At 55.6% G+C, this 19,565-nt stretch overlaps 2 protein-coding genes across 23 annotated transcripts in view; both read left to right on the plus strand.

Moving 5' to 3' along the window:
* Window positions 1-4,476, plus strand: part of IP6K2 (inositol hexakisphosphate kinase 2) — a 25,841-nt gene extending 21,365 nt beyond the window's left edge. For all 3 annotated transcript variants that reach the window (XM_081525660.1, XM_081525658.1, XM_081525659.1), the window contains 2 exons: window positions 3,102-3,277; window positions 3,703-4,476. In XM_081525660.1, coding sequence (XP_081381786.1) covers window positions 3,102-3,277; window positions 3,703-4,203 — 677 coding nt within the window. In that variant the 3' untranslated portion in view covers window positions 4,204-4,476. The remainder of the gene's footprint in view (window positions 1-3,101; window positions 3,278-3,702) is intronic.
* A 420-nt stretch (window positions 4,477-4,896) lies between these two features.
* On the plus strand, window positions 4,897-18,785 carry NCKIPSD (NCK interacting protein with SH3 domain). 20 transcript variants are annotated; one of them, XM_081525675.1, is made up of 13 exons: window positions 4,897-5,885; window positions 9,048-9,157; window positions 9,382-9,593; window positions 9,774-9,864; window positions 10,058-10,560; window positions 11,894-12,064; window positions 12,195-12,281; window positions 12,372-12,510; window positions 12,598-12,678; window positions 12,872-13,000; window positions 13,101-13,193; window positions 13,306-13,478; window positions 17,864-18,785. In XM_081525675.1, the coding sequence occupies exons 3-13, from the start codon at window positions 9,504-9,506 to the stop codon at window positions 18,065-18,067; spliced, it is 1,761 nt and encodes a 586-aa protein (XP_081381801.1). In that variant the 5' UTR covers window positions 4,897-5,885; window positions 9,048-9,157; window positions 9,382-9,503; the 3' UTR covers window positions 18,068-18,785. The 20 variants fall into 20 exon arrangements, with proteins under 20 accessions (XP_081381801.1, XP_081381793.1, XP_081381805.1 ...); XM_081525667.1 differs by having other exon boundaries at window positions 9,382-9,586; XM_081525679.1 differs by having other exon boundaries at window positions 4,897-5,881.
* The last annotated feature ends 780 nt before the right edge of the window (window positions 18,786-19,565 follow it).

A 19,565-nucleotide genomic window follows, 5' to 3' on the forward strand; every position in this document is an offset into this window, starting at 1 on the left:
CGCAGCACGCCAGGCCTCCCTGTCCATCACCAACTCCCGGAGTCTACCCAAACCCATGTCCATCGAGTCAGTGATGCCATCCAGCCATCTCATCCTCTGTCGTCCCCTTCTCCTCCTGCCCCCAATCCTTCCCAGCATCAGGGTCTTTTCCAGTGAGTCAACTCTTCGCATGAGGTGGCCAAATTATTGGTGTTTCAGCTTCAACATCAGTCCTTCCAATGAACACCCAGGACTGATCTTTAGGATGGATTGATTGGATGTCCTTGCAGTCCAAGGGACTCTCAAGAATCTTCTCCAACACCACAGTTCAAAAGCATCAATTCTGCGACGCTCAGCTTTCTTCACCGTCCAACTCTCACATCCATACATGACCACTGGAAAAACCATAGCCTTGACTAGACGGACTTTTGTTGGCAAAGGAATGTCTCTGCTTTTAAATATGCTATCTAGGTTGGCCATAACCTTCCTTCCAAGGAGTAAGCGTCTTTTAATTTCATGGCTGCAATCACCATCAGCAGTGATATTAGAGCCCAAAAAAATAAAGTCTGACACTGTTTCCACTGTTTCCCTATCTGTTTCCCATGAAGTGATAGGACCAGATGCCATGATCTTAGTTTTCTGAACGTTGAGCTTTTTTCTTTTTGACTTGCCTGTGTTTTATTTATTTATTTATTTATTTAATAAATGTATTTATTTTAGTTGGGGGCTAATTACTTTACAATATTGTAGTGGTTTTTGCCATACATTGACATGAATCAGCCATGGGTTTACATGTGTTCCCCATCCTGAACCCCCCTCCCACCTCCCTCCCCATCCCATGAACGTTGAGCTTTAAGCCAACTTTTTCACTCTCCTCTTTCACTTTCATCAAGAGGCTCTTTAGTTCTTCTTCACTTTCTGCCATAAGGGTGGTGTCATCTGCATATCTGAGGTTATTGATATTTCTCCCGGCAATCTTGATTCCAGCTTATGTTTCTTCCAGCCCAGCGTTTCTCATGATGTACTCTGCATATAATAAGCAGGGTGACAATACACAGCCTTGACGTACTCCTTTTCCTATTTGGAACCAGTCTGTTGTTCCATGTCCAGTTCTAACTGTTGCTTCCTGACCTGCATACAGGTTTCTCAAGAGACAGGTCAGATGGTTTGGTAGTCCCATCTCTTTCAGAATTTTCCACAGTTTATTGTGATCCACACAGTCAAAGGCTTTGGCATAGTCAATAAAGCAGAAATAGATGTTTTTCTGGAACTCTCTTTTTCGATGATCCATTAGATGTTGGCAATTTGATCTCTGGTTCCTCTGCCTTTTCTAAAACCAGCTTGAACATCTGGAAGTTTGCGGTTCATGTATTGCTGAAGCCTGGCTTGGAGAATCTTGAGCATTACTTTACTAGCATGTGAGATGCCTTTTCCAGTCCTGTGGCCACTGCTGAGTTTTCCAAATTTGCTGGCATATCGAGTGCAGCACTTTCACAGCATCATCTTTCAGGGTTTGAAATAGCTCAACTGGAATTGCATCACCTCCACGAGCTTTGTTCGTAGTGATGCTTTCTAAGGCCCACTTGACTTCACATTCTAGGATGTCTGGCTCTAGGTGAGTGTTCACACCATTGTGATTATCTGGGTCGTGAAGATTTTTTTGTATAGTTCTTCTGTGTATTCTTGCCACCTCTTCTTAATATCTTCTGCTTCTGTTAGGTCCATACCATTTCTGTCCTTTATCGAGCCCATCTTTGCATGAAATGTTCCCTTGGTATCTCTAATTTTCTTGAAGAGATCTCTAGTCTCTCCCAATCTGTTGTTTTCCTCTATTTCTTTGCATTGATTGCTGAGGAAGGCTTTCTTATCTCTTCTTGCTATTCTTTGGAACTCTGCATTCAGATGGGAATGTCTTTCCCTTTCTCCTTTGCTTTTCGCTTCTCTTCTTTTCCCAGCTATCTGTAAGGCCTCCTCAGACAGCCATTTTGCTTTTTTGCATTTCTTTTCCGGGGGGATGGTCTTGATCCCTGTCTCCTGTACAATGTTACGAACCTCTCTCCATAGTTCATCAGGCACTCTGTCTATCAGATCTAGTCCCTTAAATCTATTTGTCACTTCTACTGTATACTCATAAGGGATTTGATCTAGGTCATACCTGAATGGTCTAGTGATTTTCCCTTCTTTCTTCAATTTCAGTCTGAATTTGGCAATAAGGAGTTCATGATCTGAGCCACAGTCTGCTCCCGGTCTTGTTTTTGCTGACTGTATAGAGCTTCTCCATCTTTGGCTGCAAAGAATATAATCAATCTGATTTCATTGTTGACCATCTGGTGATGTCCACGTGTAGAGTCTTCTCTTGTGTTGCTGGAAGAGGGTGTTTGCTATGACCAGTGCATTCTCTTGGCAAAACTCTATTAGCCTTTGAAAGTCAGGAAACACCTGGCGTAACAGGCAAGTTTGGCCTTGGAGTACAGAATGAAGCAGGGCAAAGTCGCTTCAGTTGTGTGCCAACTCTTTGCGACCCTGTGGACCAGAGCCTACTAGGCCCCTCTGTCCATGGAATTCTCCAGGCAAGAATACTGGAGTGGGTTTCCATGCCCTCCTCCAGGGGATCTTCCTGACGCAGGGATGGAACCAGTGTCTCTTAAGTCTCCTGCCTTGGCAGGCAAGTTCTTTACCACTAGCGCCACCTGGGAATCCCTGGGGGAATTCATACATGTGGTCATTGTTTCTTGGCCTTTTCAGTGTCCCCATCTGGGAAATATATATTTATTTGAAAAGAGAAAACTTAATGAGTTCCTAAGTGATATTTCTAGTTCTTATTTAAGATTGGGATTACTGAACTTACTGATGTTCTGTGTCTGTGATTTAGGACAGGATATTATTGGACTGTTGTCCCACATCTTGCTGAGTTCAGGAAATGGTGTGTGTGTCTCCCATGCTGCTCTCACGCCGGTTCCCTGGCAAGAATTGCAGGTGCCTTTTAGCCTTCTGGGCAGCCCTGGGCTGCCCACCTGGGAGATAGAGCAGGATTTCTGGGATGCCATGTGTAGGCCCTGCACCCTGGGAGTACCATGAAGCAGCAGCTTTTCTTTAGAGGGGCCTTGTCCTTAACCACTCAGAATTTATCTTACTGGAGAACCTGACTTCCTGTTACGAGGTGCCTTGTGTCTTGGACCTCAAAATGGGAACGCGCCAGCATGGTGACGATGCTTCAGAGGAGAAGGCAGCTAACCAGATCCGCAAGTGCCAGCAGAGCACGTCGGCAGTCATCGGTGTGCGTGTGTGCGGCATGCAGGTGAGAGGAGAGTCAGCGCATGGCGGGTGTGGGCTGGCTGGGGCAGCCAGGAGCTGCCACTCTCCCACCATGGCAGAGCCCCATTTTCTCAAAAGATTCCAGATTTGACTGATCCTGTTGCTCTCTGGTGAGAAAGGAAAGCCTGTGTGCATGGGTAATGCTGTCTGGACTAGCCAGACTGGCTGGTCCAGAAGCTGTGGACCGGAGAGGGAGAAAGGGAGACATTGGGCACTCTCCACCAACCCACACACTGAGCAGAGGGCTGTCTCCGAGTGGGTGTTGATTGGCAAGGACAGGGTCTTGTGTGACTGGTATACTTAACAAGTTAAAGGATCGGGTCCAGGGCTGTCGTCTTGCTGCCACTCTCCTCGGTCCGGGCGCTGAGATGCCTGTCAGTCCCTGACCTGCTGGTCTCCCTCCCACAGGTGTACCAGGCAGGCAGTGGGCAGCTCATGTTCATGAACAAGTACCATGGACGGAAGCTGTCCGTACAGGGCTTCAAGGAGGCACTTTTCCAGTTTTTCCACAATGGCCGGTACCTGCGCCGGGAGCTCTTGGGCCCGGTGCTCAGGAAGCTGACTGAACTCAAGGGCGTGCTGGAGCGACAAGAATCCTACCGCTTCTACTCAAGCTCCCTGCTGATCATCTATGACGGCAAGGAGCGGCCTGAAGTGGCCCTGGATTCAGACGCAGAGGACTTGGAGGACCTGTCGGAGGAGTCCGCTGACGAGTCGGGTGGCGCCTATGCCTACAAGCCCATCGGCGCCAGCTCGGTGGATGTGCGCATGATCGATTTCGCACACACCACGTGCAGGCTGTATGGTGAGGACAGTGTGGTCCACGAAGGCCAGGATGCTGGCTATATCTTTGGGCTCCAGAGTCTGATAGACATTGTCACAGAGATAAGTGAGGAGAGTGGGGAGTGAGCTCGCTGGCTGCACCAGCACCTGAGAGACTCTCTGTGTCCCGGGCACAGCTGTGCTGCGTCGAGGAGGCGGCCAGTATGGCCAGGCCCTGGCCCTGCAGCCTGGAGCTGATGCGCAGAGGCCTCTGTGAGTCCCAGCCTGAGCCAGCCCCAGCCGCGTGCGGAGTCTTTATTTATTTTAACTATTTCTTCGACATTCCACATTTGATGATGCAGATACCTCTTTCTTCCCTGAGTGTAAATGTTCTAATACAAATCTTTTTGTTAATTCTAACAGTGCTGCTGTCGTTCTTGCCAGGGATATGGGGCCGGCAGCCAGCCCCCCTCCCAACCCTCGGAAACGTCACACATGCCACGACCTCCTTCCTGGTCCAGCAGTGTCCTCCTTGCCACCACCCCCACCCCATGGGCCCTGAAGTCACCATAGCCTCTTGGCTAAGTCCTCAGTCCCCTAACCAAGCATCCACAGGCATAACCTTAAATGGGTCCATCCCAGCACCCTTATGCTGAGAACTGCACTTGACTCATGACACAGGTCTTTCCCTGCCTTCACATAGCTTCAGCCAGAGTTGGCCAGCAGGTGTGCCTAACCTTGGGTCCAGCTCCTGTGCCACTGGCAGCAGCTATTTGGCCGGACATTGTGATGTCAGGCATCCTGGAGCCAATCCTGGGTGGGACCTTAGGTAGCGGGCTTGATGGGAGGGGGTCTTCTGGGCTGTGTGGTCCTCGTGGCGACACCATCTGCCAGCACTCCTACCCAGCCCTGGAGCCCACTGCAGCTACGCCAGTGCCTTCCTTCATGTGGTTCCAGCCTGGGCAGCCCCCAAGAGAGCTGTTTCTGCTCTGTTCTCAGAGGGTTTCAGGTAGAAGTGTGGCAGGATATCTTGAACTGCTGACACAGGCACGAGGGAGAAGGACACAGAACTAGTGCCAAAAAAGTAGGGTCTGGATGTCCAGGCCTAGCAGCCCCACCTCGCCTGAACCTCTCAGCACCTCCTCTCCCAGGTCTGCTATGCCTGTATCCACTATATCCAAAATCACCCAACTGCATACACTGGCCGGGTTGTGCCTACCTGCTCCCTGGGTCCAGGCTTCCAGAGAAGAATGTGGCTGGACCAGCCTCTGGACAGTGATGGGAGGTTCCCCAGGACGCTGGGTTTAAGTAAACCCAGGTCCCCTTGGTTTTCCCCGCTGCCTCATAGGACTACAATGACCTCACCAGGTCAAGGCTGACTGGAAGGTGGGCCAAACAGGCTCTTAATGCCACATGGTACCCCACTCCCCATCCACCAGCCCTTCTATCTGCTCTCGGAAGGAAGCATCAGAAATAAGATAACTGGTAATTGTAAGTCTCCAAAGACAACAGAAGAGAGTGATGTGAAAGCGACTGATAAGGATGGGAGCCTGACCTTATGCTATGAGGAGGGGAATAGCGTCCCAGGCAGAGGAATGGATATAGAAGGACCCACGTTAGAGAGGAAGAGAGAGGTTGGTGGCAGAAGAGAAGAGGTGGAGAGCGAGGATGGGAGGACGATGGACAGCAAAATGGCCTGACCTGGTTTTTGTTTCTGCGGCCCCCTCTCCACTCTTGCTCCCTTTGCCCACCGCTGGAGCTTAAAGAAGCGAGGTCAGCACGCTTCGAGACACAGAGGAGACCCGGGGTCGCTGTCCTTAATTTAGTAGGTCAGGATCCACTTCCCTGGGGTGGCATAGATGCAAGAGGCTTATCAGCACAGGACGCAGGCTCTGCCTTTGGGCTGCGGGCGGAGCTCTCCTTCGTGAAGTAGCAGGGGCCGCAGTACTAGGGCTTGAGCCGGTAAAAGGAGTGGAGGGCCAGGCAGGAGCAGCTGGGGCTGGGTGGGGGCTCTAGGCCGGGTGCCCGGTCAGGGAGTCTGGAGCTTGGAGACGCCCAAGTCACCGGAAAGGGCGGCGGACTCTCGGGAGCCGCCAGGGGGCGCCGCACTCCCGCACCGGAGCCGACAGACGCCCGGGGCGGGACTGCGGCGGGCGGGCGGGCGCGCGCGCGCACGCGCCGTGTGTCACGGGGCAGGGCGAGCGCGGCGAGGAGCTGCCGGCCTGGCGTCCTGGTTCCTCAGCCCCCCGCCGTCTCCCCTGCCCCGGCGTGACTCGGCCTCATGTACCGCGCGCTGTACGCGTTCCGCTCGGCGGAGCCCAACGCGCTGGCGTTCGCCGCGGGCGAGACCTTCCTGGTGCTGGAGCGCAGCAGCGCGCACTGGTGGCTGGCGGCGCGGGCGCGCAGCGGTGAGACCGGCTACGTGCCGCCCGCCTACCTGCGCCGCCTGCAGGTGAGTGTGCCCCTCCCTGGCCCGGCCTCCGCCGCGCCTAGACTGAGTTCCATCACCGCCCGGTCGGGACCTCCAGCAGATGAGGTCTTTGAGAACCTGACCGAGAGACCCCGCGAGGACTGGGACCCTGAGAGCCCTCTCCCCCCACAGAGGACCAGGCCCTTGACAGCCAACTCTTGAGGACTCCAGACCTACCTAAAGCCTAACTCTGGGACCGAGACCCCAGACCCAACATCTGAATCCCCAGCCGAATACAATTCAAGAGTCACCCCGAGATTCTAGTACACCAGATTCTGAGCAGGTCACTGAGACCCCTGACTTAATCGGCCCCTCACCTGGATCACCAGGATCCCACACTCTTGCCTCCTCTTCTGCAGCTTCCACCCCTGAGAACCCCGCAACCCTGGGCACTTTCTGTTTCCCCAGACATCTTCCATGTCTTCACCTCCCCCATCCCACCCCACCCCCCCGCACTTGGACCAGGGAGCTGTGGACACCTCCATCCCCTAAGTGACCCCCCAAGCCCTGAGACCCCAATATCTTTTACTGTCCTGTACTCAGTCAGCCCCTAAGCTCTTCCAAAAACATCTTCGTCAATCTACTTTGAGCCCGGGTTCCCAGCTCCTGCTGACACTCGCTGGCACTTACTCTTCCTCTCCCCTTTCACAAGCCTCAGGCCCTGACTTTTCAGACTTCCTTTCTTGGGAAGTGAGGGAGCCTGGGCCCTCCTTGTCCCCAGCCTGGGGTGTGGGGCTGCTCCCTTAGCAAGCAAGTGGGACTTCCCCACGGCTTCCCCTGGTGTGGCCATGGCCCCCCTGTTTCCTTCCACTGGAGGTACAGCCCCAGTTCCTGTTTCCCCCAGAATAGTCCTGGTGTGGGGGTTGGGCTGCATTGTCTCTGGCTGGTCTATTCTGATCCCAGGGGGAAGGAGGGCCCAGAGCCTCCAGGCCTGCCCTGTGCCAGACACCCCCGCCCCATCCTAGTATCTGGCCTGTAGGAAGCATCCCAAGCCGGCCCAGTTCAGGACAGAAATAACAGGATAAATTTGGAGATATCATCTGTGGCCTTTACCAAAGGGGCTGGGCCCGGGGCCCTGGACCCTTGGCCTCATGGCATCCAGGACTGTCTGGGTGAGAGTGGGAGCCCTGGACACCAGGGCTGCTGGGTCTGGAAGTGAGCATTTCAGAGCCAGTCTCTCTGGGGCTGGGGGCTTGTTGGAGGCCTCCAAGGAAAGTCCCCCACTTTCCCTCAGGGCCTATGAGGCCCCTCCCCTGCCTTGGCTAATGGGGCTGGGTGTTTGGGGAGGGCAGAGAGGGTACCATCTTCTCTGTCTCTTGGTTTCATGCTGCATATCTTCCTCTGTCTCAGTCTCCCTGGCTGTCTTTGTGTCCCTGTGTCATCCTGACTCTCCCCTTGTGTGTGTCCACTTCCTCCAACTCTCTCCCCTTCTCTGTCTCTGAATCTCAGTTTCTTTCTGCGTTGTCTCCCTCTGCTTCTCTCTTTTCCTCTCTCTCTCTCCATCTTTCTTGCTTTCTGTGCATCCTCTGCCGTTCTCTCTCTGTCCCCTTTTCTGTCTGCTATCTCCTGCACTCTGACACACTCTCTGTTACCTGAGGGGCTCTGCTGACCTCCGAGTCCATCTGTCTGTCTCCATCCGAGAAGCCTCTCCAACCCACTATGGTGTGATCTCACCTTAGTTCTGAGGCCCCTGTGCCTGATGGACCATGGGTGCCAAGGGCAAGGGAGGGGTGGGAGTGACTGGTTCTGCAGTTGCCAGCCCCCTACTCCCCCCATCCCGTGTCAGCCAAGCTGGGTCGAGGGGACCCCTGAGTTGCTGTGGATGGCGACACAAAATCTGGGGCAGGGGCCAGGTTCTGCGCTTAGGTCTGTCTTCTGCCACAAACCCAGAACTGCTGTTTCCCAGCGCAGCTCTGGAGGATTCCTTTCTCACAGCTAGAGGGGATGAGGGCTGGCAACACGGGTGCAGAGAGGAGATTCCTTTGGCCTGTCCTCAGCTACCAGGGCCTGCAGAAGGCTCTCTGAGGACGGGGCTGTCCTGGAGTGTGGCCTTGGTTTTGTGACGGGTCAGCAAGATCCAGAGGGATTTGTTCAGAGCTCCAGACCCTAGAGGCTTCCTGCTTGGCATCTCAGCCTGGGATCTGAGCCAAGCCTGGGGAGAGAGTAAGTGTGCACTCCTGGCCTCAAACTGGGGGTCCGTGGGCTGTGTTTTTGCTTCAGAGCCCAGATTTTCAGAGATGATTTAGCCGAGAGCCTCACCATAGGTAAAATCCCGAACGGGGGCCCAATATATAAAGCAGCAGCCTGGGCCCCTCCCTGTGGCCCAGCTTCCCGAGTGACGCAGTTTGAGAACCCTGATTGATATTCTAGTTCATCTTGCTGTGTTGTCCTCTAGCATTCCAGGCTTTAAGAGCAGTTGTGGTCCTCTGCCTGTGCCAGGCTCCCCCTAGGGCTGGCTCTGGCCTCAGTATGACCCTCATCTGGCCCCTGTGGCTAAGAGCCCATTCCTGCCCCCGCACAGGGCCTGGAGCAGGATGTCCTCCAAGCCATTGACCGGGCCATTGAGGCTGTGCACAACGCGGCCATGCGGGATGGTGGCAAATACAGCCTGGAGCAGCGCGGGATCCTCCAGTGAGTGTGTGTGTGTTTAGGGGGGAACCTCCCAGTGAGCCCTGGGGGGTGGGATCCTTCAGGGACACTAGAGGGCAGGGTTGGTAGTGCAGAGGCGGGTGGGGCATGAGGGTGATGGGAGGTGGGGGGCCTGGGCTAGGGTGGGTAGTGTCCCTCAGGGAGCACGGGCGGACTTGGGGAGTTGTAAGGTGACTCCCCCAGTAACCTCCCTGTCCCTGCCTCAGGAAGCTGATCCACCACCGGAAAGAGACCCTGTCCCGCAGAGGCCCCTCCACCCCCAGCCCTGCATCTATGACCCCATCCACCAGTGATCACCATCTGGACGCCGCTGCCACCAGGCAGCCCAATGGCATGTGTCGAGCTGGGTTTGAGCGGCAGCACAGCCTGCCCAGTTCTGAGTATCTCGGGGCAGATGGAGGCCTCTACCAGGTACATGGTGAGAGCAGCCTGGGCAAGGGAGGTGGGGGGTGTGGCTTAAGGCTTTGTCCAGAGGCTCCAAGCGTCCGCCCCGGTCAGCGATGCCGCCTGGAGCCTTGGTCCTGCCCCTGCCGAGCTCAGGCTGCACCCCAGATGGCAGTCTGTGCCCTCAGATCCATTCCACTTCTTGTCCTCCCAGATCCCTCCACAGCCTCGCCGAGCAGCGCCCACCACACCTCCCCCGCCCGTGAAGCGCCGAGACCGCGATGCCCTGGTGGTCTCGGGGACTGGTGAGAAAGCGGGGATGAGGGAGTTGGGGGCACCTTGTGCTTAGAATGGTTGCTCTGCCTGTGTCAGGAAACTGGGGGCTCCAGGCTTGGGGGCGAAGACAGAGCACATGTTGGGACGGCTGGGGGCTCTGGGCTTGGGGGATGGGGGTCCCCAGGGGGCTGCCCCAGCACAGTGTCCCCTCTCTGCCCACAGGCGGCCACAACACCACGCCCTCTGGGGGCAGTTCTGTGTCCAGCGGCGGCTCTGTCAGCAGCACCTCCCTTGACACGCTCTATACCGGCTCCAGCTCATCTGAGCCGGGCCCCAGCTGCTCACCCACGCCCCCACCTGTACCCCGCAGAGGCGCACTTACCGCTGCATCCCAAGCTCTGCCCCCTGCCTGCAAGGTGCCAAACCCGGAGCCCCCTGCGGAGGATGAGGCAGCAGCGGTGGAGACAGCCCCGGCCCCGGCCCCTGATGAGCTGGAGGCCCTGGGGGCACTGAGCCTGGGGGCCACAGAGGAGAAGGCGGCGGCTGAGCCCGCCGTGCCCAGGACCATCGGGGCAGAGCTGATGGAGCTCGTGCGGAGGAACACCGGCCTGAGCCATGAGCTCTGCCGCGTGGCCATTGGCGTCGTGGTGGGCCACATCCAGGCCTCCGTGCCGGCCAGCTCGCCTGTCATGGAGCAGGTCCTCCTCTCGCTGGTGGAGGGCAAGGTGAGGGTGGGCCAGGGCCAGGGCCAGGGGCCGCCCCGCCACCCCTGCCCCTTCCCCGCCTGCACATGTATCCAGCCTTTACCTGACAGGTATTTGTTGAGCTCGAGCTCTCGGCTTCCTTGTGCTGGGTGTTGGGGACTTTTGGGGACAATCCGTGAAGGAGAAAGGGAGGAAGAATACTGCAGACAGAGGCTCAGCCTGGATGAGGGCCATAAGGCAGCACCTCGTGCTCAGCTCACAGGAGGGATTGGAATGAGGCCAGCATGGCTGGAACACCGCAAAGGGGGGAGGGAGGGAGCAAGAGGTGTGGTTGGAAGTGAGACCTAGGGCAGGGGACAGAGGAGACAGCTGTGGGTGGCCAGGGGTTCTCTCGGGCTGTGGGGAAGGAATGGACAGAGGGCCTGAAAGAGGGCAGTGCCACGCTGGCCTTGGCAGTGGAGAGCATTGTGTGCTTCGAGAGCTATGATGGAGGCCTGAGTGCTGACTCAGATGGGATGGGTGGCATCCTTTGCCAAGGTGGGGCCACTGATCAGGGAGCAGGATTGGGGGCCAGATGGGCCGGAAGTGCCTCCTTCCTTGGGAGCTGCAGCTCTGGTTCAGGGTGTGGGGAGCAGTGAGGCCACAGGCTTGCCTGTGCGGGAGCTAGTGGCCACCAGGGTCGAGAGGAACACGGGAGGCGGGTTGACAGGCCTGTCTCACTTTGTGTAGAATCAGAGGGTAGAATCTCAAGTCACATGCAGGCCGTGAGAAGTCCATGACCTTCCTCACAGAGGATGTTTATCCAGGGACAGGAGGCAGGTTGTTGGAAAATACTCCGCAGACATGTCTCGTGCAGAATCCTGTCTCAGAAGGTTATTAAGACTCGGGGGCCCAGAAATTCCTTGTAGTCAGTCCAGTGGTTAGGAGTCTGTGCTTTCACTGCCAAGGGTTCAATCCCTGGTCAGGAAAATAAGATCGTTTCTAAGCTGCTCATTTATTGGGGGGGTGGGTAGAGAATGGAGGGGGAAGACTTGGAGGCAGTGGAATTCCTTGGAGAGGGTGTGCAGAACAAGGCTGGTGCCCTTGGGGGCCTTGATGTTGAGGGATGGGCCATGGGAAGTTGATGGGGAGCAGTGGGGAGGAGGGAGGAGAACCGGGGGCTGGTCCCCTCACCGGTCCTGGGAGGACACTGGCTCCAGGCAGCCTTTGTAGGCGAGGCCCAGGGCCCCTGGTCTGACCCAGTCCGGAAGTGCAGGCCATGACCTCAGGGTCTGGGTTGAGCCCCAGGCCTTGCGGGCCTCCTGGAGATGGTGAGGGGCTGGTGTGCTGAGCCCTCCTCGCCCTCTCCCCACAGGACCTGAGCACCGCCCTGCCCTCAGGGCAGGTCTGCCATGACCAGCAGCGGCTGGAGGTGATCTTTGCAGACCTGGCCCGGCGGAAGGACGACGCCCAGCAGCGCAGCTGGGCCCTGTATGAGGATGAGGGCGTCATCCGCTGCTACCTGGAGGAGCTGCTGCACATTCTGGTGCGGGCTGGGGGCCCCTAGGTGTCCCCATCCCTCCCCCGTGCTCAGGAGTGTCCCCTACTGGTCCTCAGCACGCTCACGCGCAGCCACGCACACTGAGCGACTCCTTCACACCTCCTCCTCCCCACAGACGGACGCAGACCCTGAAGTTTGCAAGAAAATGTGCAAGCGGAACGAGTTCGAGTCTGTCCTGGCCTTGGTGGCCTACTACCAAATGGTGTGTGTGTGAGAGCGAGGGGAGGGGGCACGGAGGGACGCGGGCAGAGGTGGGGAGCGAGCACTGAGCGCACGTGGGGTCCCCTGCCAGGAGCACCGGGTGTCACTGCGGCTGCTGCTGCTCAAGTGCTTCGGCGCCATGTGCAGCCTGGACGCGGCCATCATCTCCACGCTCGTGTCATCCGTGCTGCCTGTGGAGCTGGCACGGGACATGCAGACAGACACGCAGGGTGAGCGAGCGAGGGGCAGCTTCCTGCCCCCTGGGGGGATTCCCGCCACCTGTAGGGGCTCTGACCACCTCCTTTGCGCTCCTGCAGACCACCAGAAGCTCTGTTACTCCGCCCTCATCCTGGCCATGGTCTTCTCCATGGGCGAGGCAGTGCCCTACGCACACTATGGTAAGAAGGCAGGTCGCGGCCCAGCTGACCTCAGGGCACCCACAGCCAGCTGGATGTGGGACCCACGGCCTGAGGGCTGGAGACCCACTGACTGTGCTGTCATAGAGCGTCCCCAGGGCTCACGGGAACCCAGGGAGGCTGGGCAGGGTGGCAGTGGGGCTGGGCTGCAGACCTCAGTGTGCCCCTCTCCTAGAGCACCTAGGCACACCCTTTGCCCAGTTCCTGCTGAGCATCGTTGAGGACGGTCTGCCCTTGGACACCACAGAGCAGCTGCCGGATCTCTGCGTGAATCTGCTTCTGGCTCTCAACCTGCACCTGCCAGGTGAGGGCGGGGCCTGTGGGGGGGAGGTGGCTGCCTCGCGTGGAGGAGGACCCGCAGGCTCAGCACCGGTGCCCTCGTGCACACCCGTGTCCTTCCTCAGCCCCGGACCAGAACGTCATCATGGCCGCCCTGAGCAAATACGCCAACGTCAAGATCTTCTCTGAGAAGCTGCTGTTGCTCCTGAACAGAGGGGGTGAGCGTCCAGGAATCTGTGCGGGGCCACTTGGATGTCCTGTGACCACCCCCCATGACGCCCGTTGGCTCTCCCTGGAGGACTGCCCTGAGCCCTCTTCCCCACTTTCTAGATGACCCCGTGCGCATCTTCAAGCACGAGCCACAGCCGCCACACTCCATCCTCAAGTTCCTGCAGGACGTGTTCGCCAGCCCCGCCACGGCCGCCATCTTCTACCACACGGACATGATGGCGCTCATTGACATCACGGTGCGACACATCGCGGACCTGTCGCCCGGAGACAAGGTGCCTGGACGTGGCTGCAGCGGGGTGGAAACTGTCACACACCGGGGGGACCCGAGACTAGGGGAAGGGCACTGCCGGAGCCGGTAAGTGGGGGAGGCCGCTCAGCCAAGACAGGTGTGCCAAGACCCAAGGGAGCCTGCTGTGTGGTGATCAGGGGATGCGCTGTCTGGAGAAAGGAGTGGAGGGAGGTGAGAAGAGCAAGTGGAGTTTACATGAAGCCTTGAGGGCTGCGGCAGGAGGTGGTCACCTTGTAGGGGAAGTGATCTGATTACCATCCTGAATGAAACGGAGGCTGTGAGAGCACAGCGGAAGCAGGAGGCCGGTGCGGAAGTGGCTGCCACCCTCCAGGTGGCACACATGGAGTGGGAGAGGAGGTCAGGCCTGGGTGTGCTGGAGGTGGGTTGGCAGGACTCGCTGCTCGATTGGTCTGGACCAGCCCGGTGGAGGAAGTGCTGATCACTCAGGTGGGGAAGACCTTTTGATTAGAGTTGTGTTTTGATGTGTCAAGACTGAGAAGGTATCTGCTGGACATCCAGGTACAGAGGATGTGGGCGAGGCACTGGGATGTGAGTAGGGACCGGAAAGAGACACTTGGGAGTGCACTGTGCATACATGTGCTGGGAAGCCTGTGACAGTGCGGTCATCTCGGGTGTGGGATGCATGGGTCAGAGGGAAGCTTAGGCTTCAGTTGGGGCACACAGGAGACACTCAGGAGGAAAACCCAGGAGAGAAGGAGCCCAAAGACACATGTGTGAAGGAGGAGGGGATGAGCCATTGCCACAGTTAGGAGCCTGAGAGATGAGGCCTGAGAAGGAGACATAGGATTTGCCACATGGAGGTCAGGTGTGACTGACCAGCAGTGTCAGTGGAGTGGAGGGAAGAGAGTCCAAGTGGGAAGTTGAAGAGAAGATTTGACGTTGGAGGGGAGTGGAAAGGGGGAAGGTGGGAGCACTGAATGGAAACAACTCTCATGTGTTGTTACGTGAACTTGAACTTGTTACTCAGTCATGTCTAATTCTTTGCGACCCCATGGACTGTAGCACGCCAGGCATCCCTGTCCTTCACTATCTCCCGGAGGTTGCTTAGGCTCATGTCCATTGAGTCGGTGATGCCATCCAACCATCTCATCCTGTCATCCGCTTCTCCTCCTGCCCTCCATCTTTCCCAGTATCAAGATCTTTTCCAGTGAGTCAACTCTGCATCAGGTGGCCAAAGTATTGGAGCTTCTGCTTCAGCATTAGTCCTTCCAGTGAATATTCAGGACTGATTTCCTTTAGGATTGACTGGTTTGATCTCGTTGCTGTCCACGGGACTCTCAAGAGTCTTCTCCAACACCACACTTCAAAAGCATCAATGCTTCAGCACTCAGCCTTCTGTATGGTTTTTCTTTATGGAAAAACCAGAGCTTTGACTATATGGACCTTTGTCGGCACAGTGATGTCTCTGCTTTTTAACACAGTGTCTGTCTAGGTTTGTCACAGCTTTGCTTCCAAAAAGCAAGAGTCTTTTAATTTCATGACTTCCTCGTGATTTTGGAGCTCAAGAAAATAAAATCTATCACTATTTCCACTTTTTCCTCTTCTATTTGCCATGAAGTGATGGGACCAGATGCCATGATCCTAGTTTTCTGAATGTTGAGTTTTAAGCCAGCTTTTTGACTCTCCTCTTTCACCCTCATCAAGAGTCTCTTTAGTTCCTCTTCACTTTCTGCCATTAGAGTGATATCATCTGCATATCTGAGGTTGTTGATATTTCTCCTGGCAATCTTGATTCCAGCTCGTGATTCATCCAGCCCAGCATTTTGCATGATGTACTCTGCACAGAAGTTAAATAAACAGAGTGACAATATACAGCCTTGTCGTAGTCTTTTTCCCAATTTGAAACTAGTCTGTTGTTCCATGTCTGGTTCTAGCTATTGCTTCTTGACTCACATAAAGGTTTCTCAAGAGACAGGTAAGGTGGTCTGGTATTGCCATCTCTTTAAGAATTTTCCACAGTTTCTTATGATCCACACAGTCTAAGACTATAACATAGTCAGTGAAGCAAAAGTAGATGTTTTTCTGGCATTCTCTTGCTTTCTCTATGATCCATCAAATGTTGGCAATTTGATCTCTCATTCCTCTCTTTTCTCAACCCAGTTTATATATCTGGAAGTTATCAGTTCATGTACTGCTGAAGCCTAGCTTGAAGGATTTTGAGCATTACCTTGCTAGCCTGTGAAATGAGTGCAGTTGTGCGGTAGTTTGAACGTTCTTTAGGACTGGAATGAAAACTGACCTTTTCCAGTCCTGTAGCCACTGCTTAGTTTTCCGAATTTGCTGACATATTGAGTGCAGGACTTTGCATTATCTTTTAGGATTTTAAATAGCTCGGTTAGAATTCCATCACCTCCACCAGCTTTGTTCATAGTAATGCTTCCTAAGGCTCTCTTGACTTCATACTCTAGGATGTCTGGCTCTAGGTGAGTGACCACACCATCATGGCTATCCGGGTCATTAAGTTCTTTTTTTGTATAGTTCTGTGTATTCTTGCCACCTCTTCTTAATCTCTTTTGCTTCTGTTCTGTGTATGTGAAGGGGAGCATAAAAAGGTGGTGGATCACTGGAGGGAGACATGGGATCAAGGGAAAGTTTTTTTTTTTTGTAAGTTTATTTATTTTATTTTTGGCTGTGCTAGGTCTTGGTTGCTGCACAGGCTTTCTCTAGTTGCAGTGTGCAGGCTCCTCACTGTAGTGGCTTCTCTTGTTTCGGAGCATGGACTCTAGGCATGGGGGCTCAGTAGTTGCAGTTCCCGGGCTCTAGAGCACAGGCTCAATAGTTGTGGCGCACGGGCTTTGTTGCTCTGAGGCATGTGGGATCCTCCTGGACCAGGGATCAAACCCGTGTCTCCAGCACTGGCAGGCAGATTCCCAACCACTGAACCGCCAACTCCAAGAGAAAGTCTTTTAAAGGTGGGAGATGCTGGTGCAAGTCTAAGCCAGAGGGACTGATCCAGCAAGCCAACTTTGGAGAAGAGGCTGAGGTGTTGGGAGAGTCAGCCACTGTGGGAGTCAAAAGTAGGTCAGGCGGCTGGTGAGAGTTCAGGCCCCCGTGGAGGGATGGCCCTTGGCAGGAGCCGGGCAGTCCATTCAGTAGCGGGATAGTAGTTGGGGTGAGGGTGCCAAGGGAAGACCAGGAGTTTCTGAAAGTGTGCTTGTTTTCTCCATGAAGCACAAGGCCAGCTGGTCAGGGAGTTTAGACTTGGAAAATGCAGAGAAGGTGGGCGGTGGTCCTTTAAGGAGCGGTGGACATGGTGGAGAAAAGTGGCAGCGGCCCTAGGCAGTGTGGTTGGTGGTGGGGAATGGTGTTCAGGCTTGTGCACAGCTCCGTAATGGTCTGCTGCTTAGCTGTTCCTACTAAAATTTGATGGGCAGATGCTTTTTGGCCTGACCAAGGTTGGAAGTTAGCAAGGTGATACTGCCTAAGAAAGGTTTGGGTATTGACTCCCCTAAGCAGAGGCAGAGACGAGAGAGATGGTAAGGGGGCAGATGGAGAAGAAGTACTGGGGCCAGATCAGCAGATCAGGGTCTAGTGAGGATAAGGAGCAGCTGGGGTATCACACTGGAGGGGCTGTTAGAGCCGTTAAAGCCAGAGGTGCTGTGAGGGTGGGTTGCGAGGGAGTGTTGGAGATGGATTCAGGGCAGGTAGAAGGTAAGACACCAGGTCTCAGGGAAGGATTGGGTTTGGGATGTGGGGATAAAGGACTCAGAGAGGACACCTGTAGTTTTGACTCAAGCATTTGAACAGACAGCAGTGCTCTTTATTAAGGTAACAGAGGAAAAGCCTTCAGCTTTGGGCAGATGGGGACGATTGTGAGTTTGATGGTAGACATAGGAGTTTGAGTTCTCTCTGAGATAAGCAGGGCATGACCAGTGGGCAGCTGAAAATTCTCATCTGCAGCTGCCTGGAGAGTCTGGGAAAGAGGTCTGAGTGTGGGTCCCTGTTTGAAGCTGTGGGTGTGAGTGAGATCTCCCAGAGTGAGAGGACAGAAGCAGAGGGTCTCCAACAGACAGACAGCGGCCCCACAAGGGCCCAGCATTAGAGACGGGTAGGCGCTCACCGCTTCCTCCTGCCACCTCTCTGAGCCAGGACTTCCTGGGCCAGCCACGTTCTGGGACCGTCTGTGGTCCGAGATGATTCACTTATTACTCACTCAATGACTACTGAAGGCCAGCTCGGTGCCAGGTTACATGCTAGGTGCAGGGGTGCAACCCTGATCTTCAGTGGTGTCAGGTGGTCATGTCCATGTGGCCGCCAGAAGGCAGTAGTGGCCTGTATGTCCCTGTTTGGTGGCAGTGGCACGCAGCACCTCCCTGGGATCTCTGAGCTTGCCTGCTCTCCCCACAGCTGCGCATGGAGTACCTCTCCCTGATGCATGCCGTGGTCCGCTCCACGCCCTACCTGCAGCACCGCCACCGGCTCCCCGACCTGCAGGCCACACTGCGACGCATCCTGACCGAGGAGGAAGCCTCACCCCAGTGCCAGATGGACCGCATGATCGTCCAGGAGATGTGCAAGGAGTTCCCGGTGCTGGGCGAGGCCCCCAGCTAGCACCTTCCTCTCCTCCCTTCCCTGCAGCCCTGGGCAGGGTGCAGGGGGCTCAGAGGCTTGGCCCTAAGAATGTTTTGCACAGACAGTGTGAGGGGAGGTGATGGTAGAAGGGACCTGAGCGGGCCCTCCCCCCAACCTGACATAGAGCTAATGCCAGGGGCCAAGCACAGAATTGGGGACCATGTACCGGGAGCTCTGCTGGGGCACGGGGAGCGTGTGAACTGAAGCCCCTCCATCTCCTGGTAGGCTGCCTCTTCAGCATGCCCCCACCCCTGCCCTTACACACAGAGTCCTGCTGCTGCTCCAGGCTGGGCCCAAGCCCTCAACCCCCGTGCCCGCCTGGTCTGTGTCCTGGGCTTCGGCAAGCCGTGTCCCTGGGGTGAGAGGGGCATCCTCCGCCAGCTCTGATCTTTGCCTTAGCTTCGCAGTGAGTGCCGCTCGTGTGCTCTGCCCACCCGCAACCTCCGCCCCGTGGGGGGATCGCTGCCCCTCACTCCGACCCCCAGAGGTCTTGGCCAAGCTGCTGCTTTGAGAGCAGAATCTTAGAGACAGGCCATCCCTCCTGAAGCCTCACAGAATGGGGTGGGGTGGGGGGATGGCACTGATAAAGCCAATGACAGAATCTATTTTCTCTGGAAAAACGTAGGCTGAGAAGCCATGTGTATTTTCCTATGTGCTGCAGCTCACCTTTGGAAATAAATCACAAGGCATCTGGAAACAGGCCTCCCTATATGATCCTGAGGGGTGGTGGGAGAGGGTGGGCAGGGGTGCAGGAACCTCAGGACCTTGTCACTAGCTTGCCCTGCCCTCTCCAGCCTGAGGACCTCAGGTGGTCTGTCAGGACCTGAGGACCACCTGTTAGGTGGTCCCTGACAGGCCCCTCCATCGAGATCCCTCAAGTTCCCACGTCTTCCCTGGGTTCCCACTTCTCCTGGGCCACGGCCGCAGCCACCGGGAGCCCTGTGGTCCATCTGCAGGTGACTGCCCCTCCAGACTTCACTTACATCTCTCTCTGCCTTGAATGCCGTGTCTCTCTTCCCCATTAAAACCCCTATAATCCTTTATAGCTATTCTCAAATGAAGCATCTCCCCCGACCCCCCAGCCCCGGCCTCCCTGAACTCCTCGGCCTGCCCAGCTGTTTCCCTTCCTCATTTGTCTTCCACTGGATCCAGCAAGATCCCCTCATCTTTCAGCCTTAGCAGGGATTTGGTAATTACGGTAGGACCAAAAGAGTGTCTCAGTGAATATGGAGAGTCTGAGGGGAATCAGAGGCCAATGTTGGGCAAAAACTTTTTCCTTGTGGGCTGCTGAGTTAACAAGGGCTTGTTGCTGTAAGTCGGGGAGGAGAGTCAGAACCCATAGGCAGACACCAGACAGCAGTGGCTTCCAACAGTTCCCTTCATTTTATTACTCAAGATGATTCTCATCGGATTCCACACTTCGAAAATCAGATACTGTGACTTCTGGCCACGACTTTTCCTTTCTTAATGGGATGCT

The sequence above is a fragment of the Giraffa tippelskirchi genome, chromosome 9 (assembly GCF_054371585.1).
Source record: "Giraffa tippelskirchi isolate mGirTip1 chromosome 9, T2T-mGirTip1v1.2.pri, whole genome shotgun sequence".
Taxonomy (NCBI): Eukaryota; Metazoa; Chordata; class Mammalia; order Artiodactyla; family Giraffidae; genus Giraffa; species Giraffa tippelskirchi.